General features: G+C 38.7%; 1 protein-coding gene across 1 annotated transcript in view; it reads left to right on the plus strand.

Annotated features, from left to right (window-relative positions):
• Window positions 1-19,003, plus strand: part of SNTB1 (syntrophin beta 1) — a 230,218-nt gene extending 211,215 nt beyond the window's left edge. Inside the window, exons 5-7 of the mRNA XM_067711385.1 lie at window positions 5,013-5,209; window positions 12,405-12,595; window positions 15,507-19,003. Coding sequence (XP_067567486.1) covers window positions 5,013-5,209; window positions 12,405-12,595; window positions 15,507-15,599 — 481 coding nt within the window. The 3' untranslated portion in view covers window positions 15,600-19,003. The remainder of the gene's footprint in view (window positions 1-5,012; window positions 5,210-12,404; window positions 12,596-15,506) is intronic.
• The last annotated feature ends 497 nt before the right edge of the window (window positions 19,004-19,500 follow it).

Here is a 19,500-nt window from a genome sequence, read left to right on the forward strand (position 1 = left end):
TGCAACCAAGATTACTCTACCCAGCAAGGATCTCATTCAGATTCAACGGAGAAATTAAAACCTTTACAGACAAGCAAAAGCTAAGAGAATGCAGCACCACCAAACCAGCTTTACAACAAATGCTAAAGGAACTTCTCTAGGCAGGACACACAAGAGAAGGAAAAGACCTACAATAACAAACCCAAAACAAGAAAATGGTAATCGGAATATACATATTGATAATTACCTTAAATGTAAATGGATTAAATGCTCCAGCCAAAAGACACAGACTGGCTGAATGGATACTAAAACAAGACCTATATATATGCTGTCTACAAGAGACCCACTTCTGACCTAGGGACACATACCGACTGAAAGTGAGGGGATGGAAAAAGATATTCCATACAAATGGAAATCAAAAGAAAGCTGGATTTAGCAATTCTTATATCAGACAAAATAGACTTTAAAGTAAAGACTATTACAAGAGAAAAAGAAGGACACTACATAATGATCAAGGGATCAATCCAAGAAGAAGATACAACAATTGTAAATATCTGTGCACTCAACATAGGAGCACCTTAGTACATAAGGCAAATGCTACAGCCATAAAAGGGGAAATCAACAGTAACACAATCATAGTAGGAGACTTTAACACCCCACTTTAACCAGTGGACATATCATCCAAAATGAAAAGAAATAAGGAAACACAAGCTTTACATGACACATGAAACAAGATGGACTTAATTAATATTTATAGGACATTCCATCCAAAAACAGCAGAACACACTTTCTTCTCAAGTGCTCATGGAACATTCTCCAGGATAGATCACATCTTGGGTCACAAATCAAGCCTCAGTAAATTTAAGAAAATTGAAATCATATCAAGCATCTTTTCTCACCACAATGCTATGAGATTAGAAATCAATTACAGGGAAAAAAAAACATAAAAAACGCAAACACATGGAGGCTAAACAATACATTACTAAATAACCAAGATATCACTAAAGAAATCAAAGAGGAAATCAAAAAACACCTAGAGACAAATGCCAATGAAAACATGACGATCCAAAACCTATGGGATGCAGCAAAAGCAGTTCTAAGAGGGAAGTTTATAGCAGTACAATCCTACCTCAAGAAACAAGAAAAATTTCAAATAAACAACCTAACCTTACACCTAAAGCAATTAGAGAAAGAACAAAAAAGTCCCAAAGTTAGCAGAAGGAAAGAAATCATAAAGATCAGATCAGAAATAAATGAAAAAGAAATGAAGGAAACAGTAGCAAAGATCAATAAAACTAAAAGCTGGTTCTTTGAGAAGATAAGCAAAATTGATAAACCATTAGCCAGACTCATCAAGAAAAAAAAGGAGAAGACTCAAATCAATAGAATTAGAAATGAAAAAGGAGAAGTAACAACTGACACTGCAGAAATACAAAGCATCATGAGAGATTACTACAAGGAACTAAAAGCCAACAAAATGGAAAACCTGAAAGAAATGGAAAAATTCTTAGAAAAGCACAACCTTCTAAGACTGAAACAGGAGAAATAGCAAATATAAACGACCAATCACAAACACTGAAATTGAAACTGTGATTAAAAATCTTCCAACACACAAAAGTACAGGACCAGATGGCTTCACAGGCAAATTCTATCAAACATTTAGAGAAAAACCAACACCAATCCTTCGCAACTCTTCCAAAATATAGCAGAGGGAGGAACACTCCCAAACTCATCCTACGAGGCCACCATCACCTTGATACCAAAAACAGACAAAGATGTCACAAAAAAAGAAAACTACAGGCCAGTATCACTGATGAACATAGATGCAAAAATCCTCAACAAAATACTAGCAAACAGAATACAACAGCACATTAAAAGGGTCATACACCAATGATCAAGTGGGTTTTATCCCAGGAATTCAAGGATTCTTCAATATATGCAAATCAATCAATGTGATACACCATATTAACAAATTGAAGGATAAAACCCATATGATAATCTCAATGGATGCAGAAAAAGCTTTTGACAAAATTCAACACCAATTTATGATAAAAACCCTCTAGGAAATAGGCATAGAGGGAACTTACCTCAACATAATAAAGGCCATATATGAAAAACCCACAGCCAACATCGTTCTCAGTGGTGAAAAACTGAAACCATTTCCACTAAGATCAGGAGCAAGACAAGGTTGCCCACTCTCACCACTATTATTCAACATAGTTTTGGAAGTTTTAGCCACAGCAGTCAGAGAAGAAAAAGAAATAAAAGGAATACAAATTGGAAAAGAAGAAGTAAAGCTGTTACTGTTTGCAGATGACATGATACTATACATAGAGAATCCTAAAGATGCTACCAGAAAACTACTAGAGCTAATCAATGAATTTGGTAAAGTAGCAGGATACAAAATTAATGCACAGAAATCTCTGGCATTCCTATACACTAATGATGAAAAATCTGAGAGAAATTAAGGAAACATTCCCATTCACCACTGCAACAAAAAGAATAAAATACCAAGGAATAAATCTACCTAAGGAGACAAAAGATCTGTTTGCAGAAAACTATAAGACACTGATGAAACAAATTAAAGATGATACAAATAGATGGAGAGATATACCATGTTCTTGGACTGGAGAATCAACATTGTGAAAATGACTATACTACCCAAAGCAATCTACAGATTCAATGCAATCCCTATCAAACTACCACTGGCATTTTTCACAGAACTAGAACAAAAAATTTCACAATCTGTAGGGAAACACAAAAGACCCCGAATAGCCAAAGCAATCTAGAGAAAGAAAAACGAAGCTGTAGGAATCAGGCTTCCTGAGTTCAGACTCCACTACAAAGCTACAGTAATCAAGACAGTATGGTACTGGCACAACAACAGAAATACCAAATCAATGGAACAGGATAGAAAGCCCAGAGATAAACCCACAGGCATATGGTCACCTTTCCTTTGATAAGGCAAGAATATACAAACTGGACAGCTACATGTAAAATAATGAAATTAGAACACTCCCTAACACCATACACAAAAATAAACTTGAAATGGATTAAAGACAAATTTAACTCCAGACACTATAAAACTCTTAGAGGAAAACATAGGCAGAACACTCTATGACATAAATCACAGCAAGATCCTTTTTGACCCACCTCTTAAAGAAATGGAAATAAAAACAAAAGTAAACAAAAATAAACAAATGGGACCTGATGAAACTTAAAAGCTTTTGCACAGCGAAGGAAACCATAAACAAGACGAAAAGACAGCCCTCAGAATGGGAGAAAATATTTGCAAACAAAGCCACTGACAAAGGATTAATGTCCAAAATATACAAGCAGCTCATGCAGCTCAATATCAGAAAACCCAAACAACCCAATCCAAAAATGGGCAGAGGACCTAAATAGACATTTCTCCAAAGAAGATATACAGATTTCCAACAAACACATGAAAGGATGCTCAACATCAATAATTATTAGAGAAATGCAAATCAAAACTACAATGAGGCATCACCTCACACCAGCCAGAATGGCCATGATCAAAAAGTCTACAAAAAATAAATGCTGGAGAGAGTGTGAAGAAAAGGGAACCCTCTTGAACTTTTGGTGGGAATGTAAATTGATACAGCCACTATGGAGAACAGTATGGAGGTTCCTTAAAAAACTAAAAATAGAACTACCAATATGACCTAGCAATCCCACTACTGGGCATATACTCTGAGAAAACCATAATTCAAAAAGTTATAAACCACAATGTTCATCGCAGCACTATTTACAATAGCCAAACCATGGAAGCAACCTAAGTGTCCATCAACAGATGAATGGATAAAGAAGATGTGGCACATATATAGAATGGAATATTAATCAGCCATAAAAAGAAACGAAATTTAGTTATTTATAGTGAGGTGGATGGACCTAGAGTGTGTCATTCAGAGTGAAGTGAGTCAGAAGGAGAAAGACAAATACCATATGCTAACACATACATATGAAATTAAAAAAAAAAAAAAGGTTCTGAAGGACCTAGGCACAGGACAGGAATAAAGGTGCAGATGTAGGGAATGGAGTTGAGGACACGGGGAGGGGGAAGCGTAAGCTGGGACGAAGTGAGAGAGTGGCATGGACGTATATACACTACCAAATGTAAAATAGCTAGCTAGTGGGAAGCAGCCGCATGGCACAGGGAGATCAGCTTGGTGCTTTGTGACCACCTAGAGGGGTGGGATAGGGAGGGTGGGAGGGAGACCCAAGAGGCAGGGGATATGGGGATATATGTATACGTATAGCTGATTCACTTTTTTATACAGCAGAAACTAACACACCATTGTAAAGCAACTGTAGTCCAATAAAGATGTTAAAAAAAAAATCACTCTTTAAAATCCCTTTAATCTCCCATAAAATGCAGTTCTCCTCCATGTCTCAAGAAGTCCAGCATTACTGTTCTTTTTCAAGCTTTAACACTGATACACAGATTGCTACTTCTTCAGCTGAGTCCCCTGGTTGTCTGCTTGCATTTGGAGGCTGTGAGCATGAGAAATGCATGCAGAAGTGCAGCCAGATGATCCAAAGTACAAGAAACACAGGGGGTAACTAAGTCTAACCCAGGAAACAACAGATTTCCTTTCTTGTCTCATGCTCTCACTGGGTCATACATATGCCCAGGAATGGAATGGGGGAGATGGGATTTTCCACATTATTTAAATTGTTCTCTCAATCATTTACTTAATTATCTTCCTTTCTGCTTGAGTGAGTATAGCTGAATTTGTCTAAAGAAAGTTAAAGTCACAATATTCAATTCCTCTGCATAGTCAACCAGATGCACAGTTCTTGGCCACTATGCTAATCTCACTCTACCATTGGCCAGGCACTGGGTGAGGAGATGGCAGAAAACCATGGTGAACATTAGGGTATAGTGGACCTTTTGGTTGTGGATCAGAAAATTGAGAGCAAATCACCAATTTGGGGCTTTTCACAGGTGTATCAGGTGAATACAGTAGTTTCCATTTTGATAATTTCTCTCTCTCTGTTTTTCTCAACAGGCTGGTCCATTCAGGTCCAGGGAAAGGATCACCCCAGGCTGGTGTAGATCTGTCCTTTGCAACACGAACTGGTACCAGGCAGGGTATTGAAACGCATCTCTTCAGGGCTGAGATCAGCAGGGACCTCTCACATTGGACAAGGAGCATAGTACAGGGGTGCCATAACTCAGCTGAACTCACTATTGAAGTCACCACAGGTGAGCATTGTTGGCTTTGGTTTTGTGATGTCACATCCTTATGGAAAGAATGCACCTTCTACTCCACCACAGCCTCAAAATTGTTTCCATTACTGGCCATTTGGGGTACTTAAAATTCCAGAGATAAACTTAAATTCCAGAGGTAAATTTAAAATTCTTCTAAATTAAGGCACTGAATGCCCTACTAAAATGGAACCTAGGGGTCTGATTGTGAAAAGCCTTATCGTCATTCAGGAAAAGTGGGTAACTTGGATAGTCAGATGTCATTTCTACCATGGTAAACGGTGCAAATCTAGAACATTTCCATCATGGTAGAAAGCCCTGATGGTATCTGCTCTGGATGAACAGGATTTTCCCACAAGACCTCTAAGGTTATGAAATAAATGAAATAGAAACCAAGAAAACAATACCAAAGATCAATGACATTAAAAGCTGGTTCTTTGAAAAGATAAACAAAATTGATCAACCTTTAGCCAGACTCATCAAGAAAAAAAGGGAGAGGACTCATATCGATAAAATTAGAAATGAAAAAGGAGAAATTACAACTGAAACCGCAGAAATACAAAGGATCATAAGACACTACTACAAACAACTATATGCTAATAAAATGGAGACCCTGGAAGAAATGGAAAAATTCTTAGAAAGGTACAACTTCCAGGACTGAACCAAGAAGAAATAGAAAATATGAACAGACCAGTCACAAGTAATGAAATTGAAACTGTGATTAAAAATCTTCCAAGAAACAAAAGTCCAGGACCAGATAACTTCACAGGCAAATTCTTTCAAACATTTAGAGAAGAGCTAACACCTATCCTTCTCAAATTCAACACTCCCAAGCTCATTCTACAAGGCCACCACCACCCTGATACCAAAACCAGACAAAGATACTACAATAAAAGAAAACTACACACCAATATCACTGTTGAACATAGACACAAATATCCTCAACAAAATACTAGCAAACAGAATCCAGCAACACATTAAAAGGATCATACACCATGATCAAATGGGATTTATCCCAGAGACGCAAGGATTCTTCAATATACGCAAATCAATCAATGCGATACACCATTATTAACAAAATGAAGAATAAAAACCATATGATCATCTCAATAGATGGAGAAAAACTGACAAAATTCAACACCCATTGATGATAAAAACTCTCCAGAAAGTGGGCATAGGGAGAACTTACCTCAACATATGGCCTCAAAGGCCATATACGACAAACCCATAGCAAACATCATTCTCAATGGTGAAAAACTGAAACCATTTCCACTAAGATCAGGAAAAGACAAGGATGTCCACTCTCACCACTCTTATTCAACATAGTTTTGGAAGTTTTAGCCACGGCAATCAGAGAAAAAAAAGAAATAAAAGGAATACAAATTGGAAAAGAAGAAGTAAAACTGTCACTGTTTGCAGATGACATGATACTATACATAGAGAATCCTAAAGATGCCACCAGAAAACTACTAGAGCTGCTCAATGAATTTGGTAAAGTTGCAGGATACAAGATTAATGCACAGAAATCTCTTGCATTCCTATACACTAGCAAAGAAAGATCAGAAAGAGAAATTAAGGAAACATTCCCATTTACCATTGCAACAAAAAGAATAAAATACCAAGGAATAAATCTACCTAAGGAGACAAAAGATCTGTTTGCAGAAAACTATAAGACACTGATGAAACAAATTAAAGATGATACAAAGAGATGGAGAGATATACCATGTTCTTGGACTGGAGAATCAACATTGTGAAAATGACTCTACTACCCAAAGCAATCTACAGATTCAATGCAATCCCTATCAAACTACCAATGGCATTTTTCACAGAACTAGAACAAAAAATTTCACAGTCTGTATGGAAACACAAAAGACCCCGAATAGCCAAAGCAATCTTGAGAAAGAAAAACGAAGCTGTAGGAATCAGGCTCCCTGAGTTCAGACTCCACTACAAAGCTACCGTAATCAAGACAATATGGTACTAGCACAAAACCAGAAATACAGATCAATGGTACAGGATAGAATGCCCAGAGATAAACCCACACGCATATGGTCACCTTTCCTTTGATAAAGAAGGCAAGAATATACAATGGAGAAAAGAGAGCTTCTTCAATAAGTGGTGCTGGGACAACTGGACAGCTACATGTAAAAGAATGAAATTAGAACACTCCCTAACACCATACACAAAAATGAACTTAAAATGGATTAAAGACCTAAATGTAAGGCCAGACACTATAAAACTCTTAGAGGAAAACATAGGCAGAACACTCTTTGACATAAATCACAGCAAGATCTATTTTGATCCACCTCCTAGAGTAGTGACAATAAAAACAAAAACAAACAAATGAGACCTAATTAAACTTAAAAGCTTTTGCACAGCAAAGGAAACCATAAGCAAGACGAGATGACAACCCTCAGAATGGGAGAAAATATTTGCAAATGAAGCAACTGACAAGGGATTAATCTCCAATATATACAAACATCTCATGCAGCTCAATACCAAAAAAACAAAGAACCCAATCAAACAATGGGTGGCAGACCTAAATAGACTTTTCTCCAAATAAGACATACAGATGGCCAAGAGGCACATGAAAAGATGCTCAACATCACTAATTATTAGAGAAATGCAAATCAAAACTACAATGAGTTATCACCTCACACCAGTCAGAATGGCCATCATCGAAAAATCTACAAGCAGTAAATGCTGGAGAGGGTGTGGAGAAAAGGGAACCCACTTGCACTGTTGGTAGGAATGCAAATTGATACAGCCACTATGGAGAACAGTATGGAGGTTCCTTAAAAAACTAAAAATAGAACTACCACATGACTCAGCAATCCCATTCCTGGGCATATACCCTGAGAAAATTGTAATTGCAAAAGATATATGCACCCCAATGTTCATAGCCGCACTAGTTACAATAGCCAGGACATAGACGCAACTAAATGTCCATCAACAGAGGTATGGATGAAGAAGTTTTGACACATGTATACAATGGACTATTACTCAGCCATAAAAGGGAACGAAATTGTGCCATTTACAGAGACATGGATGGACCTAGAAACTGTCATACAGAGTGAAGTAAGTCAGAAAGAGAAAAACAAATATCGTATATTAATGCATGTATGTGGAATTTAGAATAATGGTTCAGATGAACCAGTTTGCAAAGCAGAAATAGAGACACAGACATAGAGAACAAACGTATGGACACCAAGTTCGGGGGTGGGATGGGTTGGGAGATTGCGACTGACGTATGTACACTAGTGTGTATGAAGTAGATGGCTGGTGAGGGCCTACTGTGTAGCACGGGGCGGGGAGAAAGACGGTAAAATCTGTTTGAAGGACATATATTAAGTTAACCTTAAAAATGCACTCCAATATACATTAGATGCAGACAAATACTGTTTGACTCCACTTACACGAGGTATGTAGAATAGCCAAATTCATAGAGTCAGAAAGTACACTGGTAGATGCCAGGGGCTGGGAGGTGGGCAGTGGAGAGGGAATGGGGAGTTAGTGTTTAATGGGGACAGAGTTTCCATTTAGGAAGGTGAAAAATTTGGGAGATGGATGATGGTGAGAATTGCACAACAATGTGAATGTGCTTAGTGCCACTGAACTGGTTAAATAGTTAAATATGGTTAAAATAGTATATGGTTAAATATGGTTAAAATAGTATGTTTTATATTATGTAACTTTTACCACAATAAAAAAAATTCTTTTAAAAAGAATTAAGTGGAATATAAATCCGTTCTCCATCTCTGCTCTGAAGCAGAGATTCCTCTATCCTAAACGAATATCTGTCTCTTGAGGTTCCTGAATTAGGTGTTTCATCCAGGGAGGGATGCCATATAAAAACAAGACATTTTGTGTTTACTTTAGGTTAAAATAAATTAAGTTGGCCTTAAAAAAAAAAAAAAAAAAGACCTCTTAGGTACAGTGTTTCCAAACTTTAGTCACACTGAAAACAAGAACAACAAAAACAAAGTTTTTTAGTTGTACCCTCAGAAGCCTCCGATTGCTGATGCCTATCCCTAGAGATTGTGACGCAGCAGTTCTGGGGCAGGGCCTGAGAATTTGCATCTAGTACGATACCAGGCAGTGCTGGTGCTGCTGGTCCGTGGACCACTCTGTGTGCAGTACTGCACTAGGGTGCAACTTCCTCCAGCACCCAGGAGGATTCTAAAAGATGGGACCCACGTCAACGTGTAGTAGGGTTTCTCCACATTTCCTTTACTGGTGCAAACATGAAAAACCAGATGTTTTGTAGAATTTCTGCTGCAGCATCTCTGAGATAATCACTGTCTTTTAAAAATTATCCTGAAACTAGTTAGTACCCCCCAATATTTTCCAACATTGTTGAAAATGTCTCTCGGAGTGTCACTGAAGTTTTTATTTTTTAAGCCACTCTGTATGGCACGAAAAACTAGAGTTTCAAACCTGAGAGTTGGAAAAGGCTCAAGTCACCTGAAAACTAAATTTAATGAAGTTATACGTGTAATTGCAGAGAAGTCCAGACTCCTTGCAACAACTTCTGGTGTGTTCTAGAAAAGAATGAAGATGGCCAAAGGGGTTTGGTTTAGTTTACATTCCACAAATTTCATAAAATCCTTCTCTCAGTAAGCTGAACTCTACTTTGACAGGAAAACAATGAGGCTGTTAATAGACTAGCCAAAGGAGAATAACAAAGAATTGTGTGGACTGAGCTAGCTGGGTGGTGGGAGAGAAGAAATTATGGAAATGGCCAAAGGTGCAGCCCAGTTTCAAATGGAAAGATGCCTGCAGAGAGTTGGGGGGAGGGGCTTATGTTTTAATCAGAGCTTCAATTAACTTGATAATGGGTTCAATTTATCCTGTGTAGATTAAGAACGTCTTCAGATACCTGATTACATTATATATAAAGGCCACGAATACCACTTTAGGTCAATTAAAATTAAAAGTAACCAGAGTCAATTAATTCAAACCATCCAGTGGCACAGCTTTCAAATTCAAACATAGAGGAAGGGGGAAAAAACATGTTTAGAGCTCAGGCACCCACATATTCTGCAGATGTTAGAAGTGAAAACTTTCAAAAACGAGGATTCGAGATGGGAAGTCATAACTACATCTGTGCCGTGTCTATGTTATGTTTTGGTCATCCTTGAACTGGACGGGTGGCAGGGGTCTAGGGCCCTTCTGAGAGGATAACTTAAGACTTGCCAAGGGGCTCTTCCCTGGACTCATTAGAGAATGCACCTTTGGAAAATACCAACCCTTTGTTACAAGTTGAAAGATGGCTGCGGTCAGTCGAAGGAAGGGGTATATGTTTTAACCAATTAAAAGCCACCTCATTCTGTGGGCAGATAGACACTCTGTTCCTTCCCCCAAACTCTGAGGGGCTCCCCCCACCCCAGTTATTAGTCTGAGAGCCTCTTTGCCAAGATCCCTCCCCACACGCCTCCGTGTCCTAAGCGCCAGCGTGTGAGGAGGCTGTACAAGACAGACTGGAAGGAAAGAAGTCTAAACCACTGGGTTGCGACATGTTCACCTCTCTGAGCTTTGCTTTTATCACCTATAATATTAAGCTAAGGTCCTGCTTCTAAAGTGTGCTGAGGTGAAATTCAGTTTGGTATATAAAGCCGAGCTGAGCTGAAGTTGGTAGAGAGTAATCAATACTGCCTATGTCCTCCTATCCCCAAAGAGCTTTCAGATGTATATGAAGGCCAGAGCCAATTGACTTGCCAGGGCCGGTTAAATGTGTTTTGTGAGGCAAAAAAATCCAATCTGATACTTTTGCGTTTTTTTTTTTTTGGCCGAGTGGCTTGCGAGATCTTACTTCCCCGACCAGGGATCGAACCGGGGGCCGGCAGTGAAAGTGCCAAGTCCTAACCACTGGACCGCCAGAGAATTTCCTCCAGAACTTTTTTTTTTTTTTAAAGTCTTTATTGAATTTATTACAATATTGCTTCTGTTTTATGTTTTGGTTTTTTGGCTGCGAGGCCTGTAGGATCTTAATTCCCCAACCAGGGATCAAACCTACACCCCCTGCATTGGAAGGTGAAGTCCTAACCACTGGACTGCCAGGGAAGTCCCTGTTGGGTTATTTATTTATTTTGCGGTACGCGGGCCTCTCACTGTTGTGGCCTCTCCCATTGCGGAGCACAGGCTCTGGACGCACAGGCTCAGCAGCCACGGCTCACGGGCCTAGCCACTCTGTGGCATGTGGGATCTTCCCGGACCGGGGCACAAACCCGCGTCCCCTGCATCAGCAGGCAGACTCTCAACCACTGTGCCACCAGGGAAGCCCCCTAGAACTTTTTGATTAAGGGTTTTAAACACTCACAAGTCTTCCTAATGGGAACTTGGAATCAGGTAGCAGTCCCCCTGTCCAGCTCATAATCTGAGAGCGCTGGTCTCTTTTCCTAAACGCAAGGTGGACCACAGAAAAATGCTGGCACCTAACCTGATCAGAAGGTTTTACTTTTGTTCCGTTGGATCAGAGGGCACCTTGTGGACACCAGCTGAGGTTCCTGAATACCACACTGGACAGAGGGAGGAAACAGCATCCTTCACCGAAGGTGCCACACCTGACATCGATCTACAGCAGCAGCTTTTCCAGGACCCAAGATGATCAGATCATCAGGGAAACTCAAAAAGCACTTCTTTCTGTTTATAAAATGAGCTTTATTCAACTTTTTTAAAATTAAAAATCAGGTTATTTTTTCACTACTCACTCCTGACTTCTTACGTGTGTTTTTGTTACCTTGGGTAATGTCACTGGGGGATTGCTTGCTTCTTTCACCAGGTGGTAGACATGGCATTGATTGATCGATCGATTGACTGTGTGTGTGTTGACGATGATCAGAGGTAGCTTACTCTAAATCAAATGTCAGTTTTTTCCAGCTTGATACAAGGCCATTGGAACACCCGTCTCCCTACATACATGTTGTCAGATGGTCATATAAGGGCTAGAGCCCAGACAAAATCCAGCAAAAGGAATTTCTTTCAGTTTATTTCCCTTAGTTTCACAGGGCAAGTTAAATTACAATGTCACAATCAATCTAAGGAGAATATTTTCATGCATGATTATTAATTTTTAACTTTAGAAAGAAGTTGGTGGCTGGGCCCTGGGTTTGGGAAGACTAGAAGCTTAAGTGCCTGGGAAAATGGATGGACTTCCATTGTTCATACTTCTGTCTCCATCTGTCTCTCTCAGCTTGCACCTATAAAAACCAGGAGTGCCGGTTGACCGTACATTATGAGAATGGATTTTCTATTACCACTGAACCACAGGAGGGTGTCTTTCCCAAGACAATCATACAGGCTCCTTATGAAAAGCTGAAAATGTCTTCAGATGATGGAATCAGGATGCTGTATTTAGATTTTGGAGGCAAAGATGGAGAGCTTGTAAGTGCACTTTTCTTTAGACCGTGTGGTTTCGTATATTTTGTCTTGCAGTACACCCATTATGGCCTGCAAACATAACGCTGCCTGTATTTATTTAGCATTTGACTATTTACAAAGTACTTACAGGTTCATGTCTTAATTGAACCTTTAAAAACAGTGAGGGAATCCAATTTTTTCACAGTTCTTTACTTTGGTCTCATTTCCCATGGGAATATTACAGAAATATTTGAATCAAGGAAAGGATCCTTTACAAAGTCAGCATTAAATTCTTTTCAAAGAGGGTCCCACCAGCTTTAAGATATACCATTCATTGTTTAAAAGTATCAAGCATCTGATCTAACCTGGGCATTGCGCCAGGTGTCAGGGATGTAGGGATGTAAAACACCAGTCCTGGCAACCTGGGTGTTCTCAAAGGAGCAGAGAGCATGAAGAGTACAGACGGGGAGGGGGTGGGAAGGGGCAGAGTGGAGGGGGCAGTGAGGAAACCCAGCAAAAGTGGTCAACTCTACCTGAATGGAGAGAGGGCCAGACAAGGACCCAGAAGTTTTGAGCTCATATCAAAAAGTGTCCAACAAGCTCAGCAAGTTTGTCAGTTAACATAACATTTGTACTTCTCATATCATTGCAAATTGCCCATGTATTTAAAATCATGATTTCCTGTGATCGTTACCGCCTACCATAGTGAAAAAATATGTTACTCTAGTTCCACTGAAGGGTGAAAGTGGCACATTCCTCTACTTTCTAGCAAGTATAGTTCTCAAGAAGACATAGCATCTCATTTAAGCTGTGGAATGTAGAACTTCAAACAGGACCTTGATTTGGAACTAGTCTCTGTCTAGGTCCTTCCTAGTCAACAAATATCTGTTGACTCACACTTGATAACGGGGACAGGGGATATATAAAATGCAGAGATAAACCTCAATTTTAAAGATCTAGTCATTTTAACTCGGCTACTAGCCTTGCACAATTCTCCCTCTCCCTACTCCCGTGTCTCTGAAGGAAAGGGCCAGGGCCACACTTGAAAGAGCATAGGAGCCGGAAATCTCAAAGTTTCAGCACCACTGTCCTAGGTCATGCAATACTACTAGCCCCAGTGCAGTACCAGGTTTCTTCCTATGGGTGTCACAGGAGTCATGACGAAGTCAGTGCCCCGTGGCTGACAGGTGATCTGAACTCACTTTCTGAGAACAATTTCCAGCCAGTCATTTTTCTAACCTTAAAATGGATCCGCAGAATTTTTTAGAGTTTTGTTGTTTATTTGTGTGTTCAATCAGTAAATTCAGCCTGAAGGCACCAGTTTGGAAAGAAGAAAGTGGTTGGAAAGTCCATTTTGCTGAGAATGCTTCTGGTTCAGTTGCTGCTCTATCCATCACCCAGCTGTGCACTTTTTCCTAAGGGTGACTGCTCCCTAGCAGCAGGGAAAGGAACAAGAAGCAGTCTCCTGTTTTATCCATGGCTTGAAAATTCAAGGCTATTTTTGCCCATGAGGAAAAAAATCACTTGTGTCTAAATTTCAGCCTTTCTGCCTGTAATTACAACCTGACTTGAAAGACTTAGGAAGGACTGATTTTTTGCTGCCAATATATTAGGCTGATAAGCTCAAGTTCAGACACAGCTCCCCCAGGGTCTAGCTATGCAACCCCCAGAGGCAGGTGCCAGGGAGGAGGAAAGGAACAGAGGTGAGCTGTACAAAATGCGATAAATGGAGGGTCGGGAGACCCTTGCTTTCTTTCTGAGTGTGGAACTAACTCACCAATTGTCTTGCGCAAGTCCTTTTATTTCTTTGGATCTGAGTCTTTATCCATAAAATACAGTGACTGAAGTAGATAATCTTTAAGGTTACTTCTAAAAGTTGCATTCTGTGTTAGTGAAATAGAATATGGTGATTAAGCCCAGACTCTGGCATCAGACAGACCTGCGTTTGAGTCCATGCTTTCTCTTTACTGCAAGATCTATGATCTCAGAAAGTTTTATAACTTCTCCAAATCTTAGTTTCCCTTATAAAACATAGAGATAGTAACGATAGCTACCTCATAGTGATTTTATGAAAATTAAATAAGATAGTATATAAAAAATATTTAACACAGCACCTGGTTCATGCTAAATACAACTTAACTTTGCTGGATGTTATTTTATGATCAGGTTGTTATTCCCCAACAGTGTCATCATCAGAACAGAATTGGGGACAGTGGATGAGAATTGGGAGCAACACACTCAATGCTCCTGAATTAGGTCAGGTGATAAAAATTCAGCCTATTAGGCTCTGACCACGTGCCAGCCCAGTAGGAACACACGGAGAAAGATAAAACTTTAGAGGGGGCCTTAACAGACAAGTGATGTATGTGATTACAACAATCTACGAGTATAGGACAGTGAGGACACAGCTGCTTCAAAACCTGGGTTCTGCATTTTATGGTTTATAAGGAATTTCCACATACAGTATCTCATTTTAATACTCTACCCGCTGTGAGTTAGACAGGCCTGGGAAAAATTTTCAGTGACTTGTCCAAGATTATGTACACATCTAAAAAGTATTAGAACCACGACTGAAACCTATGATGTGAAATTTAGTACTGCTTCATACTGTACCTAATCCGACATAAATAATATCACTATCGTGATACCAAAAATAAATGGTTTAGACAGTCAAGAAGGGCAACACTGATATTTATGCTATGGGTATGTATAAATTTCACAGAACTTATTTTGGAAAAAAAGATACACGAGATGTAAGGAATAAGCTCAAAGAGTTATTTTTTTATCTCACTGGGGGGGCAAGGATTTAAAAACACAATTGCTCCAGTTAACACTTAAAAGCAGGAAGTGCATAGATCTGTTTGATGTGTAAATCACTATTTTGTATCAAGCATTAGTTTAAAATCTTTCATATTCTCTTCTTTTTGAATTTCAGCAACTGGACCTTCATTCCTGCCCCAAGCCGATTGTTTTCATCATTCATTCCTTCCTGTCAGCTAAGATTACAAGGCTGGGGTTGGTGGCCTGAACAGAGGAGCGAATTGCCTTTGAGAAAAGGAGGGCTGCGATGCCACCGAAAAGTGTCATATCAGACACCATTTGCAGTGATGCACCAGATGTAGCATGCCACTGTCAGCTTTAGATCCCAAGAGTCCTGTGTAACAGTCCCAGACTCCTCTGTCAATTTCAGCAACTATAAAGGGTACCTTCAGAAAAATTCCACAAGGACTATCAGAATGAAACTGTTTTTTTAGAACAGTAAAAGGGTAAAGAGGTGAGGCTGATTGGAAATACACAGCATAGCTTTTAAATAATGACAATCAAGGACATGAACATTAGAACAGCATGTGCAGATCTTAATCATACCAGTTTCTAGGCAACTGGTTCACCCAGGTAAGCAAGGGCTGTATAGATGAGAAATGGACATTTTTCACCTCTCCCCTCCCCACCCCAGTAATAAGGACCCCTTGTTTTATTGTGCTTTATTTCCTATTTCTAATTGAGTTGACTTTCGCTGGTAAGGAAAGAAAAGTACTTCAAATGGAAACCCACCTTTTATTTAAGTGTGAAACAGCTGTTACTTTTTCTTAATGAATTATCTTTCAATGATATAGAATGATTCTGAAGTGTTCTTATTAGCATATGATGAGTGGGAATTAAATAAAGCATCAGATACTGATCTGAGCTCTAAGCTGGTGGATTCTGAGCCAAAGTAGACTGCTTAAATTGCAAAGCTTTGCTGAAGAGTGGTGTGCGTGAAAGATGATTAATTCTGGGACTACACTCATACCCAAAGTCTGCTATCTTAGAGCCATGACTTATAGCTTTATTTATAAAAGCAAATTATGGATTTTTTTAAAAGATTGTCAATGGATATATATATATATATATAATAATTCATGCGGGGTTAACTAATTTTCCCCATTTTGTGGTTTTCAGTGGAAGTACTCAGCAATTTATTGGCCCTTGTTTCTGCCTGTGCTTGTATGCATGCATTTTCAAGCAAGTAATAGAGCAGCCTTATATGATTCTGGTTAATGCTGGGTTTTACATAGAGAGCCAATGTTATAATCAGACCCATCAAACCCATCAACAGCTCTTTTGGAATTCCAGGGAAATAATATAATGACCTGATATTTTTCTACAAGAATATTTTCAGACATCGTATAGCATATTACTGATTTAACACTTTTGCTTTTATCTTTCAAAACAAATTCACTGAAAACACACCTATTATTTGATTTTAAAGTCACTTTTCTCAAATCTTGAAAATTAGCTCTAGAATTTCTGTATTTGTAACTGTTCTCTCCCCTATAGTTTTACATAGACAAATGTTGCAGGTTAGGTTTGTGTGTTATTTTTCAGAACCGTATTTTAGCAAATACCTATGCAAAGAGCTTTAAAAAGTAAAACTGTTTTAAAAGAATGTGATTTTGTTCACTCAGATACATGTGTTTCTTGAGTTTTACTTTAGATCAGCATTTTATTTTAGATCAGTGTTTCCCCAAAGTAATACAGGTAACATGTAATACAAGTTCCAAGGGGCATTGATTGACTGGTGTTTTGTCAGGGGGCAATTAAAGGGATTGGTCATCAAAAATGTTTGTTCAGGGCTTCCCTGGTGGCACAGCGGTTGAGAGTCCGCCTGCCGATGCAGGGGATACGGGTTCATGCCCCGGTCTGGGAAGATCCCACATGTCGCGGAGCGGCTGGGCCCGTGAGCCATGGCCGCTGAGCCTGCGCGTCCGGAGCCTGTTGCTCCGCAATGGGAGAGGCCACAACAGTGAGAGGCCCGCGTACCGCAAAAAAAAAAAAAAAGTTTGTTCAATACTGAGTTAAAAAATGTTAAACAGATTTCATGATTGCAGGCCTCCTCAAAGACTTTATTGCACATTGCGATTCTGCAAGGGGGGGGCATCCTGTGTGCCATTCCTAACGCTTACCTACAGAACTCCTCTCTAAAGGAGCATCTTGTGAAGCTAGTGTTAAAACACACACATACAAAACAAAACAAAACAAAAAATACATTTTGGAAAACACAGCTTTAGGACACTGATTTTGTTTTGTTTCCTATTTTAAAATGCTAAAGAGTGAAGTCCCAGCCTGAATATTGTAGGAAATCTTTGATGAATTGTAAATTGTAACGTACTCTTTCATTATATATTTTCAGAATCACTGGATTGTTGTTATACGAGAGAATTATACTTGTGTATTGTAAATAACATATTAAAATACATATATTAATGCCAATAGCTTAATTCAACAATGTGTAATCTAAGGTGCTCAGTACTACATGAAGTGTGAGTTAATTACTCATAATTTAGTTGCAGAGATCCTATTATATATTTATAGACAAAATGATCATAATTACAAATATTATTTCTTCATCACTTGAGTTTTGGACTGATTAATATCTGGATGCGGGTCAACAGAAACTACATTCTCTGTGTTTATAAAAGTTTAATTTAAATATTTATATTTTAGAAAAATATATTTGAATAAAGTTAATGCATTTTCTGAATTAAAATGTGTTATTAGCAAGAAATAGAAAATTTTACTAAGAGAATTGTGTATATAAATCATTTTTCTTCCTCAAAGTTAAATTGTATCATATCAGAGTGGCTATGATGAATCAATTTAAATACTCATTTTTTCTCATTCTGAATTCAACAGGTTATAAGTTTACACTGTAGATTTAATCTTGTTGATGTGTGTTATGAATGTTGTGAATAACACAAACTCATACATCTGGATCGTGCGTGGGTATGGTTAGCAAATCAACTGAGTGATTTTGGGGGTTTTTGTCCAGTTCCCTCTGTGCTCAATCTGTTTCTTATTTGAATTGATGAATTATTAAACTCACAATGTCTGTCCTTTTAGGGGCAGACCAACACCAATGAATGATGTCTTAATCTATATTTTGTGGGAAGCTGCCCATTTGTTAGATGTGATTAGGTGAGCCCTTTGGTGTGGTGACATATCTTTAAACCATCCCGTTGGAATTTAAAGAAAGCCAACAGGAAGATTGCTATCAGTTTTTTTTTTCTGACTTGAATTAAGCAGGAGGAACAAAACTATAAACCTATTCAAAAAAACACTCAGGCAGAGACATTTCATTAATTCTATCAATTGATGCATTAAAATGCTGAAAAATGCATGTTTCTTTATCCAAATGCTTGTTGACCCTGCTTGGTTGAAGTCAGAAGGAGGTCTTAACGGGCAGAAGGATTCTTCTGAAATTAATGAGCAGGGCCTTTCTGGCCCCTGTTACAAATACTGGATACTCTATCTTGACGGGATTGGAGTAGACTGGGGTAAGGGAGTAATTTTTGAATGTACCATGAGTTTAAAAAAAAAAATGTGCCTATGTTTATAGCACTATGGCTATCATGTAAAATTGATATATGAATTAAATAAATATTTATCTCTGAATATGGTGGGCTGGCTGGTTGTTGGTTTCCTAATAGCCACAGAGGGATATGGGTGTGTAAAGACACATCCTGTTAGTCTGTGCCTCCAAGACTGGCCTTGAAAGGTGCTAGTGGGTGGAGGTGAGGGGATGATGCCACTAGCAATTTTTTTGTGTGTTTTTGTGTGTATAGTTCCAGGATGGGTCTTCACCTGGGGCTTAGGGCTTTCAACTCTCATTTTAACTAAATTTTCATGGGATTTTACCTGTACACCAAGCTCCAAAAACTCAAATTCTCGTAGAACTTGGTTCGTGTCTAAGTTACTTGTAATAAATGTAACAGGCTGGGGTTGAGAAGTCTTTTACTATTTGAAAATTTAGTAGTATTGAGATTTAGAACTGTAGAATCTGTTTTGAAGAGACTTCAGAGGTCATCAAGCGCATTATTGCTCAAAGTTTACCTATAATTTTAGCAATACTACCTTAGTATTGATATTTTAGGATATGGAATTTGCTAGTA

Source organism: Pseudorca crassidens, chromosome 17 (assembly GCF_039906515.1).
Source record: "Pseudorca crassidens isolate mPseCra1 chromosome 17, mPseCra1.hap1, whole genome shotgun sequence".
Lineage (NCBI taxonomy): Eukaryota > Metazoa > Chordata > Mammalia > Artiodactyla > Delphinidae > Pseudorca > Pseudorca crassidens.